At 41.1% G+C, this 19,746-nt stretch overlaps 1 protein-coding gene across 2 annotated transcripts in view; it reads left to right on the top strand.

Annotated features, from left to right (window-relative positions):
• The window catches only part of MYO16 (myosin XVI), a 616,506-nt gene that overhangs the window by 203,664 nt on the left and 393,096 nt on the right, over positions 1 to 19,746 (top strand). For both annotated transcript variants that reach the window (XM_058742988.1, XM_058742979.1), the window contains exon 4: positions 6,506 to 6,649. In XM_058742988.1, the coding sequence (XP_058598971.1) occupies positions 6,506 to 6,649 (144 nt within the window). The remainder of the gene's footprint in view (positions 1 to 6,505; positions 6,650 to 19,746) is intronic.

The following is a 19,746-nucleotide window of genomic DNA, read 5'->3' as shown; positions in this document are numbered from 1 at the left end:
TCAATGTGAGATAGTGGCAGATAAGTCGAAGTGATTTTGTGTAGATCCAGGCACTGGCTGGAAAGGCTGGCTGGTGGGATTGGTATTCAGTACAAAGGGCCATATGGAAGTTCTAGAGAGATTTCAAAAACTTTAAAAATTGCAACAGATTCAAATTCATTTTGCTACTGATAGAAATCTCTATACGTGTGTGTCCCTGTCTCTTTCCATCTGTGTCTGGTTGTAGAAATGTTTTGAATCGCTGAGAACTCATACAGATAAGACAGGAAAAATGGCAATGATGAAAACAAATTGATTGTATAAATCATGTTGCTTCCCCTCCCCCCACCCCTTCCAGAGAGTTCAGCCATAATTTTTTTGTTTAATAGTAGACTTGTGCTTAGCACATGATATCCACTCAATAATTGATATCTGGATCAAATTAGATGTTGTCCCGGTAACTTTTTGCTTGTCTCCTCTGCCCCAGCGGCTTTGAAATCAACACTGCGAAGTAAAAAGGGAAGTGTGTGCTGAAAATGTATAGACATCGAGAATGAGAAAGCTAATATCACAGTATATCCAACTCATGTTAAAAAAAAAAGCAGCCAAAACTTGCAAGTGATAACTTTCATGTATGCACGATGAATGTGTGAATTCAGTGTTTGGAGAAATCTTTCGATTTTCTGAGTGATAGATTTCAGGGTTGTTCAAGACATACTCCTTAGCTAACCAGAAGGACTGAAATACCTAAGATATCCCTTATGACAAGATGTGGGGAGAAGGCAGAACATCTTAAGTTTAAAATTGTCTGTATTTGTTTATTTGGTTTCTATGATTTCTCGGGTCTTTTCAGTGGAATCAGGAATACGTGTTACATGGGGTTTGAACCTTGCGAAATGTTACCGTTGTTTAGAAACAGTTCCAAAGTGGAAGCATGCGTCACCGAGAAGCTGTGGACTGCTGACTTGGTGTGGAGAGTGTTCCCTGTCACTAATCCTGGCCAACTCAATAAACAGTCTTGGAGGAAGACTTATTTGCCCTGTTGCTCTCTAAGTATGCTTTAGGAGGTAGAACACGAGGTTTTTGTCGTCACGGGCTGTGATGTTAGGACTTACGACTTAGCGTGGAGCCAGTCTTGGTGGTGGTAAACCAGGGAGTGGTAACTCCAGTAAAACATGATGGAGGTTTGTGGGGTCCTGGAGTCAAGGCACTTAACGCTTTCAGAGAGGGGGGTAACCCAGTGTTGCTGATGTCCTCAGACCATGGGGACGACTGTGATCTTAGTTCCTAACTTTGATGAAAGAGGAGAGTGACCCGGTTGGGAGAAGAGGGGTAGTATGTAAGGATAGAGTGAATCTTAGAAAGAAGCACTTTAAGGTGAACAGACAATGATTCTAAAAGAATCAATAAGCTAAGGGGCGCCTGACTGGTTTAGTCAGTGGAGCATGCGATTCTTGATCTCAGGTCATGAGTTCAAGCCCCATGTTGGGCGTAAAGCTTACTTAAAAAAAAAAAAAAAATCAATAAGCTCAGAAAATGGCCAAGCCTTTTCAGGGCCTGACAGGAGAAAAGTTTCTCTACACCGAAGAAGGCTGCAGGAGAGACGCTGTTTCCAGAGAGATCGATTTCCACTGAGGTTCTGTGGACATTTCCAGGTGAGGGAATGAACCAGAAGTTGGCTGGAAGGTAGCGCAGTGTGTGGACTTGAGGGACCTGGTTGGGGGCAGGCTGGTTGAGAGGTTTGGCAGTTCAGCTAGGGCTTCATGGGCACACGGTCCGCTCAGTCACACGGGAGTCTGTGCTCCGCAGGGCCCGTGCTTGGTTTCATGTTGTGCTGTCGCCATCTTGAAATTCTTAGACATTTTTGAATAAGGGGCCTCACTGTTCCCTTTTGCACTGGGTCCCACAAATTATGCAGCCAGTCCTGCCAGGACCTTAGAGAGGCAGGGGAAGGGGACGGGAGGAGCTGGAGACTTGGTTCCAGGCAGTCAAGGTGGACTGGTGCTGTCAGAGCTCTCTGAAGGTGACAGAGTGGCTGTTCAGCCACCTTCTTGGTGCTGTAAGCTGTTGCCAGAAACAGGTTGAAGTGATGAAAGGAGCCTGAACTGGGAGGAAGATTTGCTTGAAGAAAATTCTTTCTAGCGAGAATTAGCTTTACTATCTAATGGTAATGTTGTAAGAACATTGTAACAGGAATGTTCAACCATCATAATCTTTTCAGACAAGTGTGATTAGAAGGTATTTATTGCTGTCAAATTATTATTCATGATCCGTGGAAATGTGGATCTAAAAATTACCTTACTTGAGAGAGGCTGATACCATTTTCAGCACTGTATCTAATTAAGTCTTTTTTTTGGTAAAAGACACCGCAGAGGCAAACTGTAGGTATCTCTGAATTGTAAATGTGGATTCCCGAGGTGCAGGATGAGGATATCTTGACAGACACACGGAAGGAGGAGTCGCATCACTGTTGATTATGCAGTGAGTTATCAAAATGATAAAGAGAACAGAACAGGAATTACCTGCATGTGAATTTCCTAAAATAAATTGGATCCAGGCCCCAATTCTAAAACCTATTTATTGAGCCTTTATACTCTGATCCGTATCTTATTAGTCATCGTATCCAAACCTGCAGCCACTGTCGGTGGGGCCACGATTCATACCGTCTTCCTTACGGTTACACATGACACGGTATATCACATGTGCAGAGATCTTGGTTCAGACCTGAAACTAATCCCTCAGATTTCACATCCGCCATTGCCCCACATGCGTCCACACATCCCAATACTGATGCTTGCTTCTATCTTCCTTTCTATGGGACGTGTGCCATGATTTTGCATTACATTGACTATGTTCTTGAGACCTCCAGGTCTCAAGGAGGGAAATATGAATGTTTTCCATGACTGTATTATGCTTGTGAACCACAGTTCATACTTCTTTCTTTCTTCCTTCCTTCCTTCCTTCCTTCCTTCCTTCCTTCCTTCCTTCCTTCCTTCCTTCCTTCCTCTCTCTTCCTCTCTCTTTCTTCCTTCCTTCCTTCCTCTTTCTCTCTTCCTTCCTTCCTTTCTCTCTTTCTTTCTCTCTTTCTTTCTTTCTTTCTTCCTTTCTTTCTTTCTTTTCCTTCCTTCCTTCCTTCCTTCCTTCCTTCCTTCCTTCCTTCCTTCCTCCCTTCCTTCCTCTTCCTTTCTTCCTTCCTTCCTTCCTTCCTTCCTTCCTTCCTTCCTTCCTTCCTTCTTTCCTTCCTCTTTCTCTTCCTTCCTTCCTTCCTTTCTCTCTCTTCCTTCCTTCCTTCCTTCCTTCCTTCCTTCCTTCCTTCCTTCCCCTTTCTTTCTTTCTTTCTTTCTTTCTTTCTTTCTTTCTTTCTTTCTTTCTTTCTCTCTTTCTCTTTCTTTCCTTTTCTTTCTTTCTTTTCCTTCCTTCCTTCCTTCCTTCCTTCCTTCCTTCCTTCCTTCCTCTCTCTTTCTTCCTTCCTTTCTCTCTCTCCCTTTCTTTCTTTCTTTCTTTCTTTCTTTCTTTCTTTCTTTCTTTCTTTCTTTCTTTCTTTCTTCCTTTCTCTTTTTTCTTTCTTTCTTTCTTTCTTTCTTTCTTTCTTTCTTTCTTTCTGTGAAATATCAGTTAACAATTGGGCTATCTTCTAATTACTAATTTTAATGAGAATTAAATACTAAGGGAAAAACATAAATCAATCCACATAGTCCCCATTTCAGTCTGTGTGGTTACTGTCTGGAGATGTCCCACAGCTCACCAATGCTCTGTTCACTTATTTAAAGTCATTTTTTTGCTCGCACGCCCTTTGTGGAATCTACATTACTGGTTCACCAGTCTTGTCTTCCACAACATCTTGTTCATTGTTGGTTCCATTCATTGGTGTAGTTTTTATCTCAGGCATGGTAGTTCTCATCTCCAGGAGTAAAATTTGAGTGTTACTGCTATCTTCCATGTCTCTACTTACTGTGTTCAAAGGTTTCCCAGTGTTTTGAACATACAGAATGTGGCTTATCGTAACAGTTTAACACACAGATTTGGTCCTTTGTTAGGTATATCACTTCTGAGCTGGTTCCCCATTGAACATTCTTTCTCCTCCTTGTGGGTCTTATTTGCCTGCTTTCTTATATATCTGGTCATTTCTTCTTGGATGTTGGACATAGTGAATTTTGCCTTGTTGGTTACTGAATATTTTTGTATTTCTGTAAATAATCTTGAGCTCTGTTTGGGGGGGCATTGGAGTTATTTGGAAACAGTGTGATCCTTTCAGAACTTGAATTTAATACTTCTTGGTGGGAATAGAGTAGCATCCAGCCCAGGGCTCCTATCTCCCCTTCTACACCTGCACTGAAGCAAGACATGTGTGTGCTCCACCCAAGGCCACCTTCAGTTAGGTTTCCATTCTGGCTGCTGAAACAGACGCTATTTATGGCATTGCATGAACTCTGACTCCTCTCCCTTTTCACGGGGTTCTGTCCCGGACCTTGTGTCATTTCCTGGGGTGCAGGCGCTGATCAGAACTCTTCTGTGTACTTGAGGGGGCCTTCTGTAGATCTTTGAAGTTCTCTCTGCAGCTCTGTCCTCTCTGTGACTCTGTCCTGTGTGCACTGGCCAACTCGGTCTCTAGACTTTTGGTTCAGTCTCCTCTTGAGTGGCCGTGGGTGACACAGATTCTTTCTGTGCTGCAGCTTGGGAATGCCTTCAAGGCTGTGAGCTGGAGTGACAGCAACAACGTGACCGCCTCCTTTTCTTCCCAGCTCTCAGAAGTCATATTTTTTCTGAGTGGCTTTGTTTTTGTTTCAGCTGATTCAGGCAGGAATGTAAATCTGGTGCCTGTTACTCATAAGGGAAGTGCTCCTGTGGTTTTTTAAAATTCTACTATCCAGTGAATAGGTTGGTAAGTTGACATGGCAATACTTCTGGTGGTGGTATGGTTACTGTTTCTTTTGGGACGGAAACTTGTTTTATGCATCGAAATCTTATAAAAAACATATATCTTTCAACCCATAAATCTTGCTAATAGATATTTAGCTGATTCATTGGCTTACATCCTTTTTTAAACTAATTAACTAATATGCATTTGATATTAATGTAGCCTTTTAGATATAAATATAAAAAATCGGACTTCTGTAGACCAGATAATTCATAAGGTCCAGGGCAAAATGAATATGTGGGACTCTTCAAAAATTATGGGAAATTCATGATGGCCACAGAGCATTAAACCCAGTCCAGGACCCATCTACGCATGACTGCAGAGATCGTGCACCCGCGAAGCCAGCACTGACCAGCATATTTTTATGAGTTTTACCTATAAATAGTAAATAAAAGAAGCAAAACAATTTCCTGGAGAGTTTCATTTAGTAGTCTATGAAATTTCTAAAAAGCACAGTATTATACAGTGATTAAAATTTATGTTAGAAGATTTTGAAATTATAATAGTTCGCTGTTACAAGTTGGCACTGTGGAGTTTTTAGTTGTGCTATGCAACTGGTGTGAGGGTTGCATTTGAGTATGATGGGGGATGAATTTGGAAGGACCATGAAGGGTCATGTCTGCCTTGGATACAGTGCAGTAGTGAAGCTTTATTCTTTGGTCAGTGACAAACTCCGTACATTTTAAAGCAGAAACATCATGTGAAGAAATGTGTATTTCAGAAAGATAATTATGGTAAATTGTCCAAGATTTTCTGATAATCTTATCTACAAATGAATAGCACTGCTAGGAATTTACCCAAGGGATACAGGAGTGCTGATGCATAGGGGCACTTGTACCCCAATGTTTATAGCAGCACTTTCAATAGCCAAATTATGGAAAGAGCCTAAATGTCCATCAACTGACGAATGGATAAAGAAGATGTGGTTTATATACACAATGGAATACTACATGACAAGAGAAAGAATGAAATATGGCCTTTTGTAGCAATGTGGATGGAACTAGAGAGTGTTATGTTAAGTGAAATAAGTCATACAGAGAAAGACAGATACCATATGTTTTCACTCTTATGTGGATCCTGAGAAACTTACCAGAAGACCATGGGGGGAGGGAAGGAAAAAAAAAGGTTAAAGAGGGAGGGAACCAAAACACGAGAATCTTAAAAAGTGAGAACAAACTCAGGGTTGATGGGGGGTGGGAGAGAAGGGAAGGTGGGTGATGGGCATCGAGGAGGGCATCTGTTGGGATGAGCACTGGGTGTTATATGGAAGCCAATTTGACAATAAATTTCATATAAAAAATAATAAAGTTTGTTCACACACACACACACACACACACACACACGAGAAAAGGACCCAAATAGTGAAAATCTCCCCCCCTTCCTAATGTCTGTCCTTATTTTCTTTTTTTCTTTCTACTGTGTATGGATGTAATTTTCCCTTGAGCCTTCCACGTGCCCCTTACGTGAGCTGGAAAACATGAATACATTCTTTCTCCATTTAGCCCCATCTCTCAACCTCTAGATTGCCAGTGGAGTTTTTTTCATGGACATTTGCAATAAACCTTATCACTGTTTGAAATATGTTTCCTTTTTTCTTCTTTCTTTCAGTGCGCTCGGTATGATAATGCCTTCATTGCAGAGATCCTGATTGACAGAGGGGTCAATGTCAACCACCAGGATGAAGACTTTTGGACACCAATGCACATCGCCTGTGCTTGTGATAACCCTGACATCGTCCTGCTGCTTATATTAGTAAGTAAAGCAATGTGGTTTATTACCATTTGATGGTTCGATGGCATATAAAAGGCTGTGTATTTAACTAGTAACATTTCACAATATGTAATACTTTGGTTGATAAAAAAATGTGTGTGTGTGTGTGTTTGTGTGTGTGTGTGTGTGTGTGTGTGTGATCGTTTGTTTTCCTGGAATTACAAGATAATTAGAGACTAAGGTTGTGGGTCACATAGTTCATAAAACAAATTGCATAGATGTCATGTGAAGCTATGCTGCCTTTTCTGGGAAATTATAAGCCTTCATATTTGCAGATCAGTCTTAACGAAAATGGTTTGAGAAGTGTTGTTTCATTAAGTCCACAGTCCATTCTCTTCTTAATTTTTAGCCAACTAGACACACGGTATCTGTTAAATCTTACCCTCTTGGTGACATCTAGTAAAGAAGTATCTACAACATTTCTTTATGAGAAAATGAAAACGTTAAGTGTAACAAACACTGGATTTACTTGTTGCTCTTGTTTTCGGGTAGAGCTTAGACGCTGACATTGACCCTCACACCACACTTTAATTATTTTGGAATTAGAATTGGGGATTTTTTTTTCTGGTGAGTTTAGCTCTAACAAAGGTTTTAAGAAGTTGTGCAGGATTTTTTTGAAAACATGTGCCTCTCAATTTCTGATGACATTGCGTTTCTTTAACAGACAGAATTGAGCAACAGAATTTGACTTTACTTCATGTATGAGCTGGAGGTCAAATCTGTAGTTTTCAAATTAACATTTTCCTGGTTCTGCAGTTCCCTTTTCTCACATCGTATGCATAGTTCTATTTCTGATAGTTATCTTAGTGACCTTCATTTACTGAGCACGCATTTAATTAACATTTATTGATTATCACTTTCAACACAGTTCCTGCCTTTGAGGAAATTACAGTTTATTCATTCATTCAGCAAATAATTGTTGAATAACCACTATGTTCTAGGTGCTACACAGTGGGCGAAAAGACATTGGACGTTATAGAGCGTGGCAAAAACAAACCAAAGCAAGTGAAGCGAGACTGAGAAATTTGATTAGTGGCTTAAGCAAGTCTGAATAGTCTCCTTGCCACCATCTAAGAGCCAGCCCAGCCAGCCATCCTTGGGAATAATTTACTTTTAAATAAATATGGATGAAACACATTGTCCTAAAAATTGTAATTTCTATAGAAACGTGTACCCATCAACAACCCCAAATGAGAGATTTATTTTGTTTCCAGAATTAAATGCCATTGTACTTGGTTTAGCGCTGCATTGTCCAATATTCTCTCCGTTTTCCAAAGATTATTGATGCGTAAGAGACTGCGTAAATATTTGAGTGCCTTTTGTTCTGTACCAAGAGGGTCAGCAGTGAACAAAAGTAGCCGAAATCCCTGCAGAAATCCCTGCCTCGTGGGGCTTACATTCTACCGGGGAGAAGGACAAACACGCAAATGAGTCAAATACACAGGATGTCACCCACAGAGAACCGTTGGAAGGACAAGAAGAGGGGAGTAGAGAGTATTAAGGGGTGGCCTCACGGAGAAGGTGACTGACACGTGAACCATGAGCCACATGGAGGGGTAGTCACGAGGTGAGCAGGGTGTGGGGGGATAGCAAGGGTCTTGTATTTGTGGAACAGCAAGGAAACCAGTGCAGGTGGAGTGCAGCGGGTGGGGGCAGGGGGGGCCAGTGTCGGAGACACAGGTGGTGGATCTACTGGCACCAGTGGGCGGGACACTGGAATCTCCTTTCACCCCGGGTGACTCGGGGATCCTTTGGAGAGTTTGGGTGGAGAAATGATGCAATCTGACTTATGTCTGAGAAGGTCACTGGCTGCTGTGTTGAGAACAGACAAGCGGAGGGGAAGGATGGGGGGCACTTAGCACCCTGCTGTCAGCCGCCAGGCTAGCCCCGGTGGGGTGGTGGGACATGATTGGCATCTGCACGTGTGCAAGGTCAGGCTGTCCGTGTTTGGTGTGGGATTGGATTTAGCACTTGAGAGAAAGGACACGAGTCACAGATGGCCTGCCCCTTTTGGTGCGAAGACGAGAGGGTTGGAATTTGTGTTAAAAGCATCTGAATCATTTTTTTCAAGTTTGTCAGGAAATCGTTGTCTAGAGAAACAATTCCATCTCTCTCTCTCTCTCTCTCTCTCTCTCTCTCTCTCAAAAATAAATAAACATATTTTTATAAAGGGGGCGGCCACCTGGTTCAGTTGGTTACGTGTGACTCTTGGTTTTGGCTCAGGGTCGTGATCTCACGGTTCGTGGGTTCGAGCCTTCTGCTGATAGCACGGACCCTGCTTGGGATTCTCTCTCTTCCTCTCTCTCTGCCTTCTTCCATCCCCTCAAAAGTAAATAAATAAACATAAAAAAAAAAGATTTCGGTGAGTTGAGATAATTATGTATTGTGGGTTTTTGTTAAGTAGAGATGTGTGAATGTGTGTGTTGCTGTCATATCCTGAACAGCATTAGAACATTCCTACTTTAATTGGATCACAACTGGTTTGTGTTTATGGAGTAGGTTTAGGTACTGTGAATATTGTCAGTTTTCTTGCCAAATGATCTACAAAATTCTGGAAGATATTAATACTTGACTTTTATACAGCACTTCATATGTGCCTGATATTTTTCTACAGGCTTCATAGGGATTAATTCACACTACTACATATGTGCTAGCTTTCACCTGCCTTCGATAGGTGAGGGACGGGTGCTCAGAGAGGGCAGTGCATATGTTGCAGGCCAGAACATAGTGTCTGAGACCAGGTTTAGTGTCCTAATCTGAACCCCAGTCCCTGTGATCTGTTGTCGTATTGCTAATGCTAGAATTCATACAGAGCCAGAAGTCCCCAGAGTGGACTACTAAGACCGTCATTCCCATTGTTGTTTTTTATAATTTTTTAAAATATGTATTTATTGGGGCGCCTGGGTGGCGCAGTCGGTTAAGCGTCCGACTTCAGCCAGGTCACGATCTCGCGGTCTGTGAGTTCGAGCCCCGCGTCAGGCTCTGGGCTGATGGCTCGGAGCCTGGAGCCTGTTTCCGATTCTGCGTCTCCCTCTCTCTCTGCCCCTCCCCCGTTCATGCTCTGTCTCTCTCTGTCCCAAAAATAAATAAAAAATGTTAAAAAAAAAAATAAATAAAATAAAATATGTATTTATTTTTGAGAGAGAGAGAGAGAGAGAGAGAGCGAGAGAGAGAGAGAGAGAGACAGAGCATGAGTGGGAGAGGGGCAGAGAGAGAGGGAGACACAGAATCCTAAGCAGGCTCCAGGCTCTGAGCTGTCAGCATAGAACCCAACACTGGGCTCGAACCCATGAAACTGAGAATATGACCTGAGCCTAAACCAACACTCAGATGCTTAACCTTCTGAGCCACCCAGGCGCCCTCGTATGAACCTTGTTTTCGAAGTCTTTCGTTTTAAAGACACCATTTTATTTTATTTTATTTTATTATTTTATTTTATTTTATTTTTATTTTTAGAGAGAGAGAGGGAGAGTGTGAGCAGGGGAGATGGGTAGAGGGGCAGAAGGAGAGAAAGAATCATAAGCAGACTCCAAGCCCAGTGCAGAGCCTGACACAGGGCTTGATCCTACGACCCTGGGATCTTGACCTGAATCAAAATCGAGGGCCGGGCACTCAACCAACTGAGCCATCCAGGTGCCCCGTAAAGACACATTTTTAAATATATACTGGTAATTCATAAACATCATCGAGCTCACGGCCAGTGACACTGTAGCTCATGCCTGAAGGAAGTTTATCCACCCACATATTTTCCCCATAAGGCTCATCATAGCTTCCTTGCGCTTAGAAGCAGTAGATAGCACTTCAGCACCATGCTTGGGGCTCATTTTAAGCAACAAAACACCGACAAAAGGACAAAAGTGTGAAAAACATGGCGCCAAATAGACTACAGTAAGACTTTTTTTCACTACGACCCTGAACCAAGAAGACGCAGCATCGTCTCACACGAGCTCGGCTCCCAGCATGTGCACTGGGTGACCGGAATGTTTGCGCATGTGCGCGAATGGCCATGGACGTGAACCCGAAGTGCTCATCTTGGTGTTACAAAATAATTCAGCAAACAGGAATAATGAGGGCCTACTGTGTTTATTACTAAGCAAGACAATTGATACTTTCTGGAATTTTAAGTATGAAATGGAAATCATCTAAACCCAGTATATTTTCGGAATTGGGGTGGGTCCAAGAAAATGATGGGTTTCTGCAGTAACTTTTCAAAACTTAGACCAAAAGAAATACGATTTTTACAATTTCCAGCACGTAGTTAAATAGGGCTTTGGAGTTTCTTCGAAGTTTTACAAATACCTCACTGGGAAAATAGAGTATTTCTATGATGTGAGCAACACACTTAATATATAATCTCTATTTTTATGCAAAGAAATCCGGTATCAGAGAGGTTATATAATAGAATAAAATCTCAAATCTAAATGTTTTGGGTCCCAATAAAATAATGCACTATAATTTTTTATATTTATATATAAATATATATATACATATATATATTTATGTTATATATAAATACATGCATTTAATTATATATATAACATAATATATATCATAATAGTTTGTCCACTGAGAATTTTCTTTTACTTACCTTATTTTAGTGATTGTTGAGCATCTCCCATATGTACATTTTTATTTTTCATCTTACATTATCTGATTTTTTGAAAATATTTTCTGATTTGCTCCATATTCGAACACTAATGTTCTATAGCTCAAACTTTTACCTTGTTTTTCTTTTTTTTTTTTTTTAATAATTTCAAGGTAATTTGCCATTTCCCAGATTTTAAGAAGCTTTTCTATTAGGAATAAATCTCAAAAGCTGATAATTGATGAACTCCAGTCATGTCAGGATTTATTCTCTTGAAAATCTCGATTTCACATTTATCCCAACATGTTCATACATGTATGTGTCTGCGTTGTGTCTGGAAGCACATGATGAGTGAGCGCTTATAGGATATGCTCAGAACCTGCTCAGGCACTTGGCTCACCAGCCGGCTTCCCTCTGCCATCAGGTGCCACGGGACTGCGCTCAGGGTGGTCTCTGGGTCCACTTGCTCTCTTCTCCCCTCTTTCCTCATGTGACTTTGGATAAAAGATTTGCATTTATTGTGGTTTTCTGAATTTTCACATCTGATGGCGCAGTGCAGCCCCTTCCAAAGCCGGGGCAAATCTGAACACTGTAACAGCCCGTGGCATTTGGAACCATATGAAACAAATCCCTTTCATTTGGAGCTCATTATTTTGAAAGGAGAATAATTTAATTGAGTCAAACACTGCGGGGTGCTTATTTATACTGGAGAAAATGATTCACCCGTGTTACTGACAGATCATCTCGGGCTTTTTCTCTTTTCCTGTTGAAAAACTTGGGAGGCTATAATTTGATATTCCACATGTCCTGGCATTATTTAATAAATCTTACTCTATAAAGGGTAGCTCTGATACATAATTACAAGAAGTGAGTAATAGACAATTGAAGGATACAGTGTCATTTTAATTAGTTTTATTTATTTGCTTATTATTTTTTAAAAAAATATTTATTTATTTTGAGAACGAGAGAGACAGAGCACATAAGCAGGGGCTGGGCAGACAGTGAAAGAGAGAGAACCCCAAGCAGGCTCTGCAGTGCCAGCACAGAACTGCAAGATCATGACCTGAGCCAAAGTCAAGAGCCAGACAGTTAACCCAGCTGAGCGCCCCAGGTGCTCCAGGGTAATGGTGAATTTTTTCTGTTACATACTCCCAGGAGATGTTTCAAGGGCTTTTAACTCCTTGAAATCAGGTGCAGGGAAACTGTTAGCAGGTGGACAATCATTTACTAAGGGGAGCTCAGCAGTATCTTTACCACTGGCCGCAACAATGCACACTGAACGTTTTCTCGATCCTTGGCTTTTTGTGTTTGAACGTCTGATGTTCGCGATTTTTTTGCCTGTTGGATAGAGGGTGTCGTGGACCGTGTCTGGTGGGCAGTGTGGAACCAGATCATTTTAATGGGTGCTGCATTTAATGGGTGTTAGTTTCTGGGAACTAACAATTCTGTCATAACTGAAACAGTAAATGATATTTCAAAAGCATGTTGCTTACTTTGTGTTAGGTGGCTTCAGCTGAGAGGTCAAAATTAACTCATTCCCAGACTTTACTCGTTAGTTGCTTGGACCATTCTATACTAGTATAAAGTTTTTATATTGTTTCGTTACAATTTATCTTTCCCATCACTTTGATTTAAATATTAAGACATGGGGCACCCTGCTGTTTAAGATTATATTTCTCCCTAGAAAATGAGCTATAACTCCAGATGGTTCAGGGTAAGTCTGATTCTCCAAGACCTGTGGCAGAGCTGATGTCTTTATCAACTTAAAAAATTTTTTTTCTTAGTATTTATTCGTTTTATTTTGAGAGAGAGAGAGAGAGAGACAGAACTTGAGTGGGGGAAGAGCAGAGAGAGGGAGACACAGAATCTGAAGCAGGTTCCAGGCTCTGAGCTGTCAGCACAGAGCCCGACGTGGGGCTTAAACTCATGAACCATGAGATCGGGACCTGGCCAAAGTCGGACATTTAACCGATTGAGCCACGAAGGTGCCCCATCTTTTTATGTAAATGACCCTACATATGATATTCGACCTCTTTCTTAACAGTTTATCTTGCCTTCAACTCCACTGACAAAATAAGTTTTCAGGCTTGAATGTGTTTGGCTTCACCCAACAAACTGTTGATTCCTGCCCCCCCCCAATTTATTCACAGCCTTTGTTCCATTCCAAAAGGTGTGTGTTCGTCTCTCTACACTATGTGCTCATCCGTCCTCTCTAGATTCAACTAATTTCCACCCTTCGAAGGATTTCTTCCTCACTTTTTCATCTCTCATTTCCATGGTCTTTCTATTGGACTCTTCTTTTAAATTCATAGTTAGGTCCCAGGATCTTCCATTAATTCAGAAAATAAGGAAAACCCTGATCAAATGTATTTCCTGTAATTGCCACCTCAGTGTCTCTCTCATTTTTATAGTCAAGCTTCTCTGAAGAGCAATGTGTGTTTGCTGACCCACTTATCACCTCTCGGCCATGCTTCGGTGCGGCCAGGCTGGCTGCTGTCCACGCAAGGACCACAGCGTGGCCCTTGCCAAGAACACGGTTGGCATCGCTGAGATGGACTCGGGAGGCACATTTTATTGTTTACCCTACTTAATTTATTTCACTAGATCTGAAGGCAAGTGGGTCAAAAAAGGAACTTGGGCGGACATCCAGGTTTTTAGCCCCTGTGCGTGGCCATTAAACCCAAGAGCCTCTTTGCTTTATTGAGGTATATACTTGATAAATGTGATTGTGTATACATATATTTTAAATTTTTTTAATGTTTATTTTTGAAAGAGAGAGAGACAGAGGGTGAGCAGGGCAGGGGCAGAGATAGAAGGAGACACAGAATCAGAAGCAGGCTCCAGGCTCCGAGTCGTCAGCACAGAGCCTGACGTGAGGCTCGAACCCACACACTGTGAGATCATGACCTGAGCCAAAGTTGGATGCTTAACCTACTGAGCCACCCAGGCGCCCCATGATTGTATATTTTTTAAGCGTACAACGTGATGATCTGATATAAGCTAACTTTGTGAAACGATTACCACATTCAGATCAATTAATATACATCCACCAACTCACGTAGTGGCCAGTAATTCTTTTTCTGTTGTGGTAAGAATGTGGTAGGAAGATCTACTGTCTTAGCAAAACTCAAGTATACAAAACAATGTTACTACTCACAGTCACCATGCTGTATGTTAGATCCTGAAAGCACATCCATCCATCTGTAACTGGAAGCTGGTTCTCTGCCCAGTAGCTCCCCATCTCCCCGACCCCAGCCCCTGGTGACCACCCTTCTCCTCTGTGTTTCTAGGAGTTTGACTTCTGTTTGTTGTACGTCCTACCATGGCCTAAACCTTCCCATCACTAAGATCTATAGTGAAAATCCATCCTGACCTTACAGTGAAAATTCTCACTCGATATTCACTGAGACTAAGACCATGAAAGGGATTTCAGAAAACGGGCAATAGTGTGTGCTTCATGATTTTTCTATGACTTGACATAAAATTCTTTGAAGGACAGAGAAATACACTTTCATAGGCATCTGACAGAAACATGAGTCCTTTTGTTTTTTCCCAGGCTTGGAAAGTTTGAGACACACATGTGTCCACGTCCAAGGCATAAGGAAAACTTCCTTAGGCTTCCCTGTTCATTTATGTAAGCTTCCATTTTTGGTAAATTATACTTCTTCTTCAAAAGTGCTTTCCATTATAACCTTTTTTCATCTACATTTAAGACAATTTAAAAAATTTAATAATTTAATATTGTAAAGCATTTAGATTTAATTTCTGAATGTCCTTTTAGTAAGACATATTGTTTTTCTTTTTAAAATTTTTTTTTAATGTTTGTTTATTTTTGAGAGAGAGAGTGTGAGCAGGGGAGGAGCAGAGAGAGAGGGAGACACAGAATCCGAAGCAGGCTCCAGGTTCCGAGCTGTCAGCAGAGAGCCCGATGTGGGGTTCAAATCCACGAACCACAAGATCATGATCTGAGCTGAAGTCGGACACTTAACCAATTGAGCCCAAGATGTGATATTTTTCTAATCACAGAAGCAATTCACATTTATTTCAGAAGCATTGAAAAATATAGAAAAACCAAAAGAACATAAAAGTCCCCCACAATCCCACAGCTCAGAGAAAGTCAACGTTATCATTTTAATGCACAGCTTCCTGGTTCTTTGTGAGGGTGAGTGTAGCACCCACTTAGTCCATACGGTTTCTTTGCAATATCACAAAATTATTCCATGTTTTTAAATATTTTGTGGAAACGTGTATTTAGAGGCTGCACAGTGTTCTAGAGTTTAGATGCTGTAATACTTTTGGGGAATTTCAGCTGTTTCCAGTTTCTCATGCTTAAAAATGATGAGTAATTTGTAATTTAAAAGAGCTGCTATTTACAATGGATCATAATCATCAGTTTTATTTCCTCCATGACTGAGTGGAAAAAGTTCAACTAAAGAGAGCTCTGAGGACGGATGCGGATGTCTACGCATCTGGCTCTTTCTAAACTAGAAGCACGTAACTGAGTTTTTCCTAGCTGCTGCCAACTAGATTTCAGCATAAGAATTACACCGTGATGCTCTAAGACACTCCTCATGTGAAATGGCTGGCCTGTACCTCTGGAGTGCATCTAATAGTTCAGTCCTTGGAAGACTGACAGAGCAGCCAAGTCCAGAACCCTGCATGAGAAGGGCTGTGCCATCGTGCCCCACAGCAAGTTTGTGTGGGACATGGGCTAATGTAGGGTCAGATATGCCTGGACGTACTTACTTAGAAGCATCATGTGGCATTTCTGCTCTGCTTCGTTTCTCACCCCCTGCCCCCCGACCTTGTGTTCAAGGTTACATCTCAAGAATGGCTTTGGGATGATGAAATATCACCCCTTTGTGGGTGTCATAGCCCGGGAGTCCTTATACAATATGACTGCCTTTCGATTTGGAATGTGCCTTCTACGTAGGTAGCACTGGATTGTGTATAGAGCAGTGAAAGAAAAAAACCTGCTATCATATGCCTTGACTTTTGGTTCAAGTTGTGTTTTTCTCAGTGTTCATTCCCTGTTGGTCGATGATCAGTATCCCATGCAGATTTTCCCCTACTGTGTGCCCTCTATGTAGCATTGCTTAAGAGTTTATATTTTATTAGCAATGACTTGCATTGAACCACTTCCGTAAGTGATCACTGTTTTGACGACCCCGTAGTTCTGAGGTGGTTAGATTTTCATACAGTCTGTTCAGCTAAAGAGAAGAGAAAAGGGTCAAGACATTCCCATGAGCATGGAGAAACATTGGTCTTCTGATCCTGGTCATTACGGCTCCCTCTTTACCTCCATTGGAAGAGCACGCCTAACCGCCATACTGGCTGCTAGCTGTGGGTGACAGAGTGTTTTTTACTTAATTCCGAACTCATCCCGGGGACTTGGATGCAATGTTTATTAATAAACATTAATAAATCAAGCTCCACAAGATAAGAAATTCCTTCACAGTCAAATTTAAAGAAACATTCAGTCCTTAAACCACATTGGAAAAGCACATTATTGTACCAGGATACTGCACACTGCTTGCTCGTGTTGGGAGGGCTCGTAAACACAGACCCAGAACAGTGCGTATTTCTGGTGATGCTTTCCTGTAATACCATTGTTGTCATTCATGATTCTTGACACCCTCATTTCTTTTTCAATATTATACCTGTTACAACAACCAGATCTGGGTATTTTAATATTCACAGAAATATGATGTTAGGTAATTTAGTCTTTAGATTTTTTTTCATTTTCAATGAAGATATTATGAGATATATATATATATATATATATATGTATATATATATAATTTCTATCTATAATTTTGTATGATATCTAATATATATATAATTTCTATCTATAATTTTCTGATATCTAATATATATATAATTTCTATCTATAATTTTGTATGATATCTAATATATAAATAATTTCTATCTATAATTTTCTGATATCTAATATATATAATTTCTATCTATAATTTTCTGATATCTAATATATATATAATTTCTATCTATAATTTTTTTTGAAATCTAATATATATAATTTCTATCTATAATTTTCTATGATATCATATATATATGTATGTATGTGTATATGTTTATATATATATAAAATTTAATTCAGAAAGCTTGAGCCAGGACTTGCCAAATGAAATCACTCTTTGAAAGACTTGGTAGGCTCTGTTCCCTTAATGATTGTAGTCTGTGTTTAAAAAAAAAATCCTAACACCTAAGAAGGTTTTAACTTTAAGAACTGTGTAATTTGCAGATAATATAACAGAATTTCAGGATTCTGTGTTAAAACTTGAATAGCTACTAGTTGTTTTTGTGGAGATGGGGCGGGAGTAAGAAAACACACTGTGTCTCAGAAAACACACACACTTTATCCCCTGGTTTGCTATCATTCATGTGTTTTTGGTATTTTGTCTGGTGGGCACATGTCATTTCATGCTGTTTATTAAATCTTTGGCCAGTTGAGATTTAGGAGAAATCAGCAATCTGCGTTTACCTGGCAACTGAGAAGGAAAATGAGGAGGAAAGATGTGATGTGGGAAAAGTGTAGAAAAACTAAGACACGTTTGAATTTCGCTCCGTCTGACTGCCCGGGTTACGCAGAGTATGCAAGAAAACCTAGTGTGGGAACCATTTGGCAGACAGAAGTGCTTTCACCCTTTTCTGTAATAATTAAAGAATTTTACTAAAAACTTTGGCTTAAAACTTGGCAGACTAGGAGTCAGGTGGGAGTGTATATAGGAATAAGGAATATAATAAAAGATAAGATAACTTTTTTGGCTTGAGAAAGTAAGTTAAAAAAAAAAAAAAAAAGAAGGGAGCCAAGCCAAAACGCTGCCATAGAAAAATCCAGTCACCATCCAGTATTTTCTGTCAGCCTAGAGAAGTAGAAGGGGAATAAATCTGCAAGTATTAACAGAAGCAAGAGAAGTGTTTCATGGAAGTTTCCACATGACTCTAAGGCTGGGGGCAGAAATAAAATAATGTTTCCAGGAAGCACAAGACAACACAGCTATGACAGCTGTGAGCCTGTGCAGCACGGGGCCCTCCCCTTAGGGGCCGTGAGGAGTAGGTCCAGGCCAGAGTGCTGCTTTCCACATGAACTGGTTCTCAGAATCGGCAAACATCGGTTCTAGAATTACGTCCTTGGTTCTGACACTCACCTGTCCTGCTGCCCTCATCCGTGGGGACACAGTTACCACCTGCCTCCATTCTTAAATAATGAAACTGGTAACTAAAAGGGTTACCATTAAAGAAAAGGGTTTGGGCATCCCTGGTCCAGGTGCCTCCTGATGAGGTCCTTACAGACTGTCCCTGGGACTCAGTCTAGCTCAGTAGTGCCCCAAGCATTTGGCCCAGGGCTTCCCGTCTCACTGTGACCCGTCCAGCAGGTGGAGGCTTCACAGCGCTCTGGGGCGGTGTGGAGTTCTAAGATAGAGATTCTGCAGGGACTCCAAATGCGTTTGATTGTGACACCTTGGAGACATCTCTTAAAAACATACTGTGCCATGAAATGCAGGTAAAAGTTGCAGAAGCTCCTCAGTGAAGCTGGAGTGGAGAAAGGACATCGATGTGTGAGGGGCTGGTTCCACCAGAATCCAGTGCCCTCATCTCTGTTACCTCCTCTGAGCAGAGTTTAGTTGACAGTGAAAATGTGCAGGGACAGAACTTTGAGAGCATCAGTCTGAGATTAGGGAGAGTTAATTGGAAGTTCGCTGATAATGAGAAATTCTCAACAATAGAATAGTTTAAGAGACTTCACTTCCGTCTCTTCTCCGAGTGAGATGACAGTCGGTCTTAATGACGTCATTGCCCGGGGTTTACACAGCCAGCGACACAACCAGGTGAGGATCCACCTGGGGTTTGTTTCCAAAATTCATGTCCGTCCCATTTCTGCCACGCTTCTGTATCTACTGCCTTTCTTGGGCTTTGATGAGGATGGGGATTATTTCGTAAATTTAACTGGACCCTTTAAATAAACTGTAAATACCTTGAAGGTAGCTTCTTTGCCTTATAATTTTTATACCACTTCTGCACCCTCATCTGAGAACTGCAGATACAAAGATGCGAAAGAGACCTCAACACATGGAATAGGGTTATGGGATTGCAGAGTCTGGCAGGGACCTTGTCACATCATCTCATCGAAAGACTTATTTGAACTGTCCCAGGGGTCTGGGGCTGGGTTTGGAGAGGAAGCCACCTCTCCACCTGGCACAACGCCATTGATGGATCTGCTCAGGGATCCTTGAATCTTGATGGGTTTAACCTTTCCTACGGCAGTCAGATTCACCTGCTTCTTCTCGTACTGGATTAGTACGAATTCTGATGATATTTTAGAACAAAAAAAAGCCATTCTCAGTAAGCTGCGAGGGAGTCTTCTCCTCAAACTCAGGATAAAAATGGAAACACTATTTTTAAAAATATCTCTGGCGAATTATGTGCATTCATTCATTCATTCATTCATTAAATATATTTTTTATTGAGGGTC

This window comes from Neofelis nebulosa, chromosome 1 (genome assembly GCF_028018385.1).
Source record: "Neofelis nebulosa isolate mNeoNeb1 chromosome 1, mNeoNeb1.pri, whole genome shotgun sequence".
In the NCBI taxonomy this organism is placed as follows: Eukaryota; Metazoa; Chordata; class Mammalia; order Carnivora; family Felidae; genus Neofelis; species Neofelis nebulosa.
Note: the sequence above shows the minus strand (reverse complement) of the source record. Positions and strands in the feature narration are given on the sequence as shown.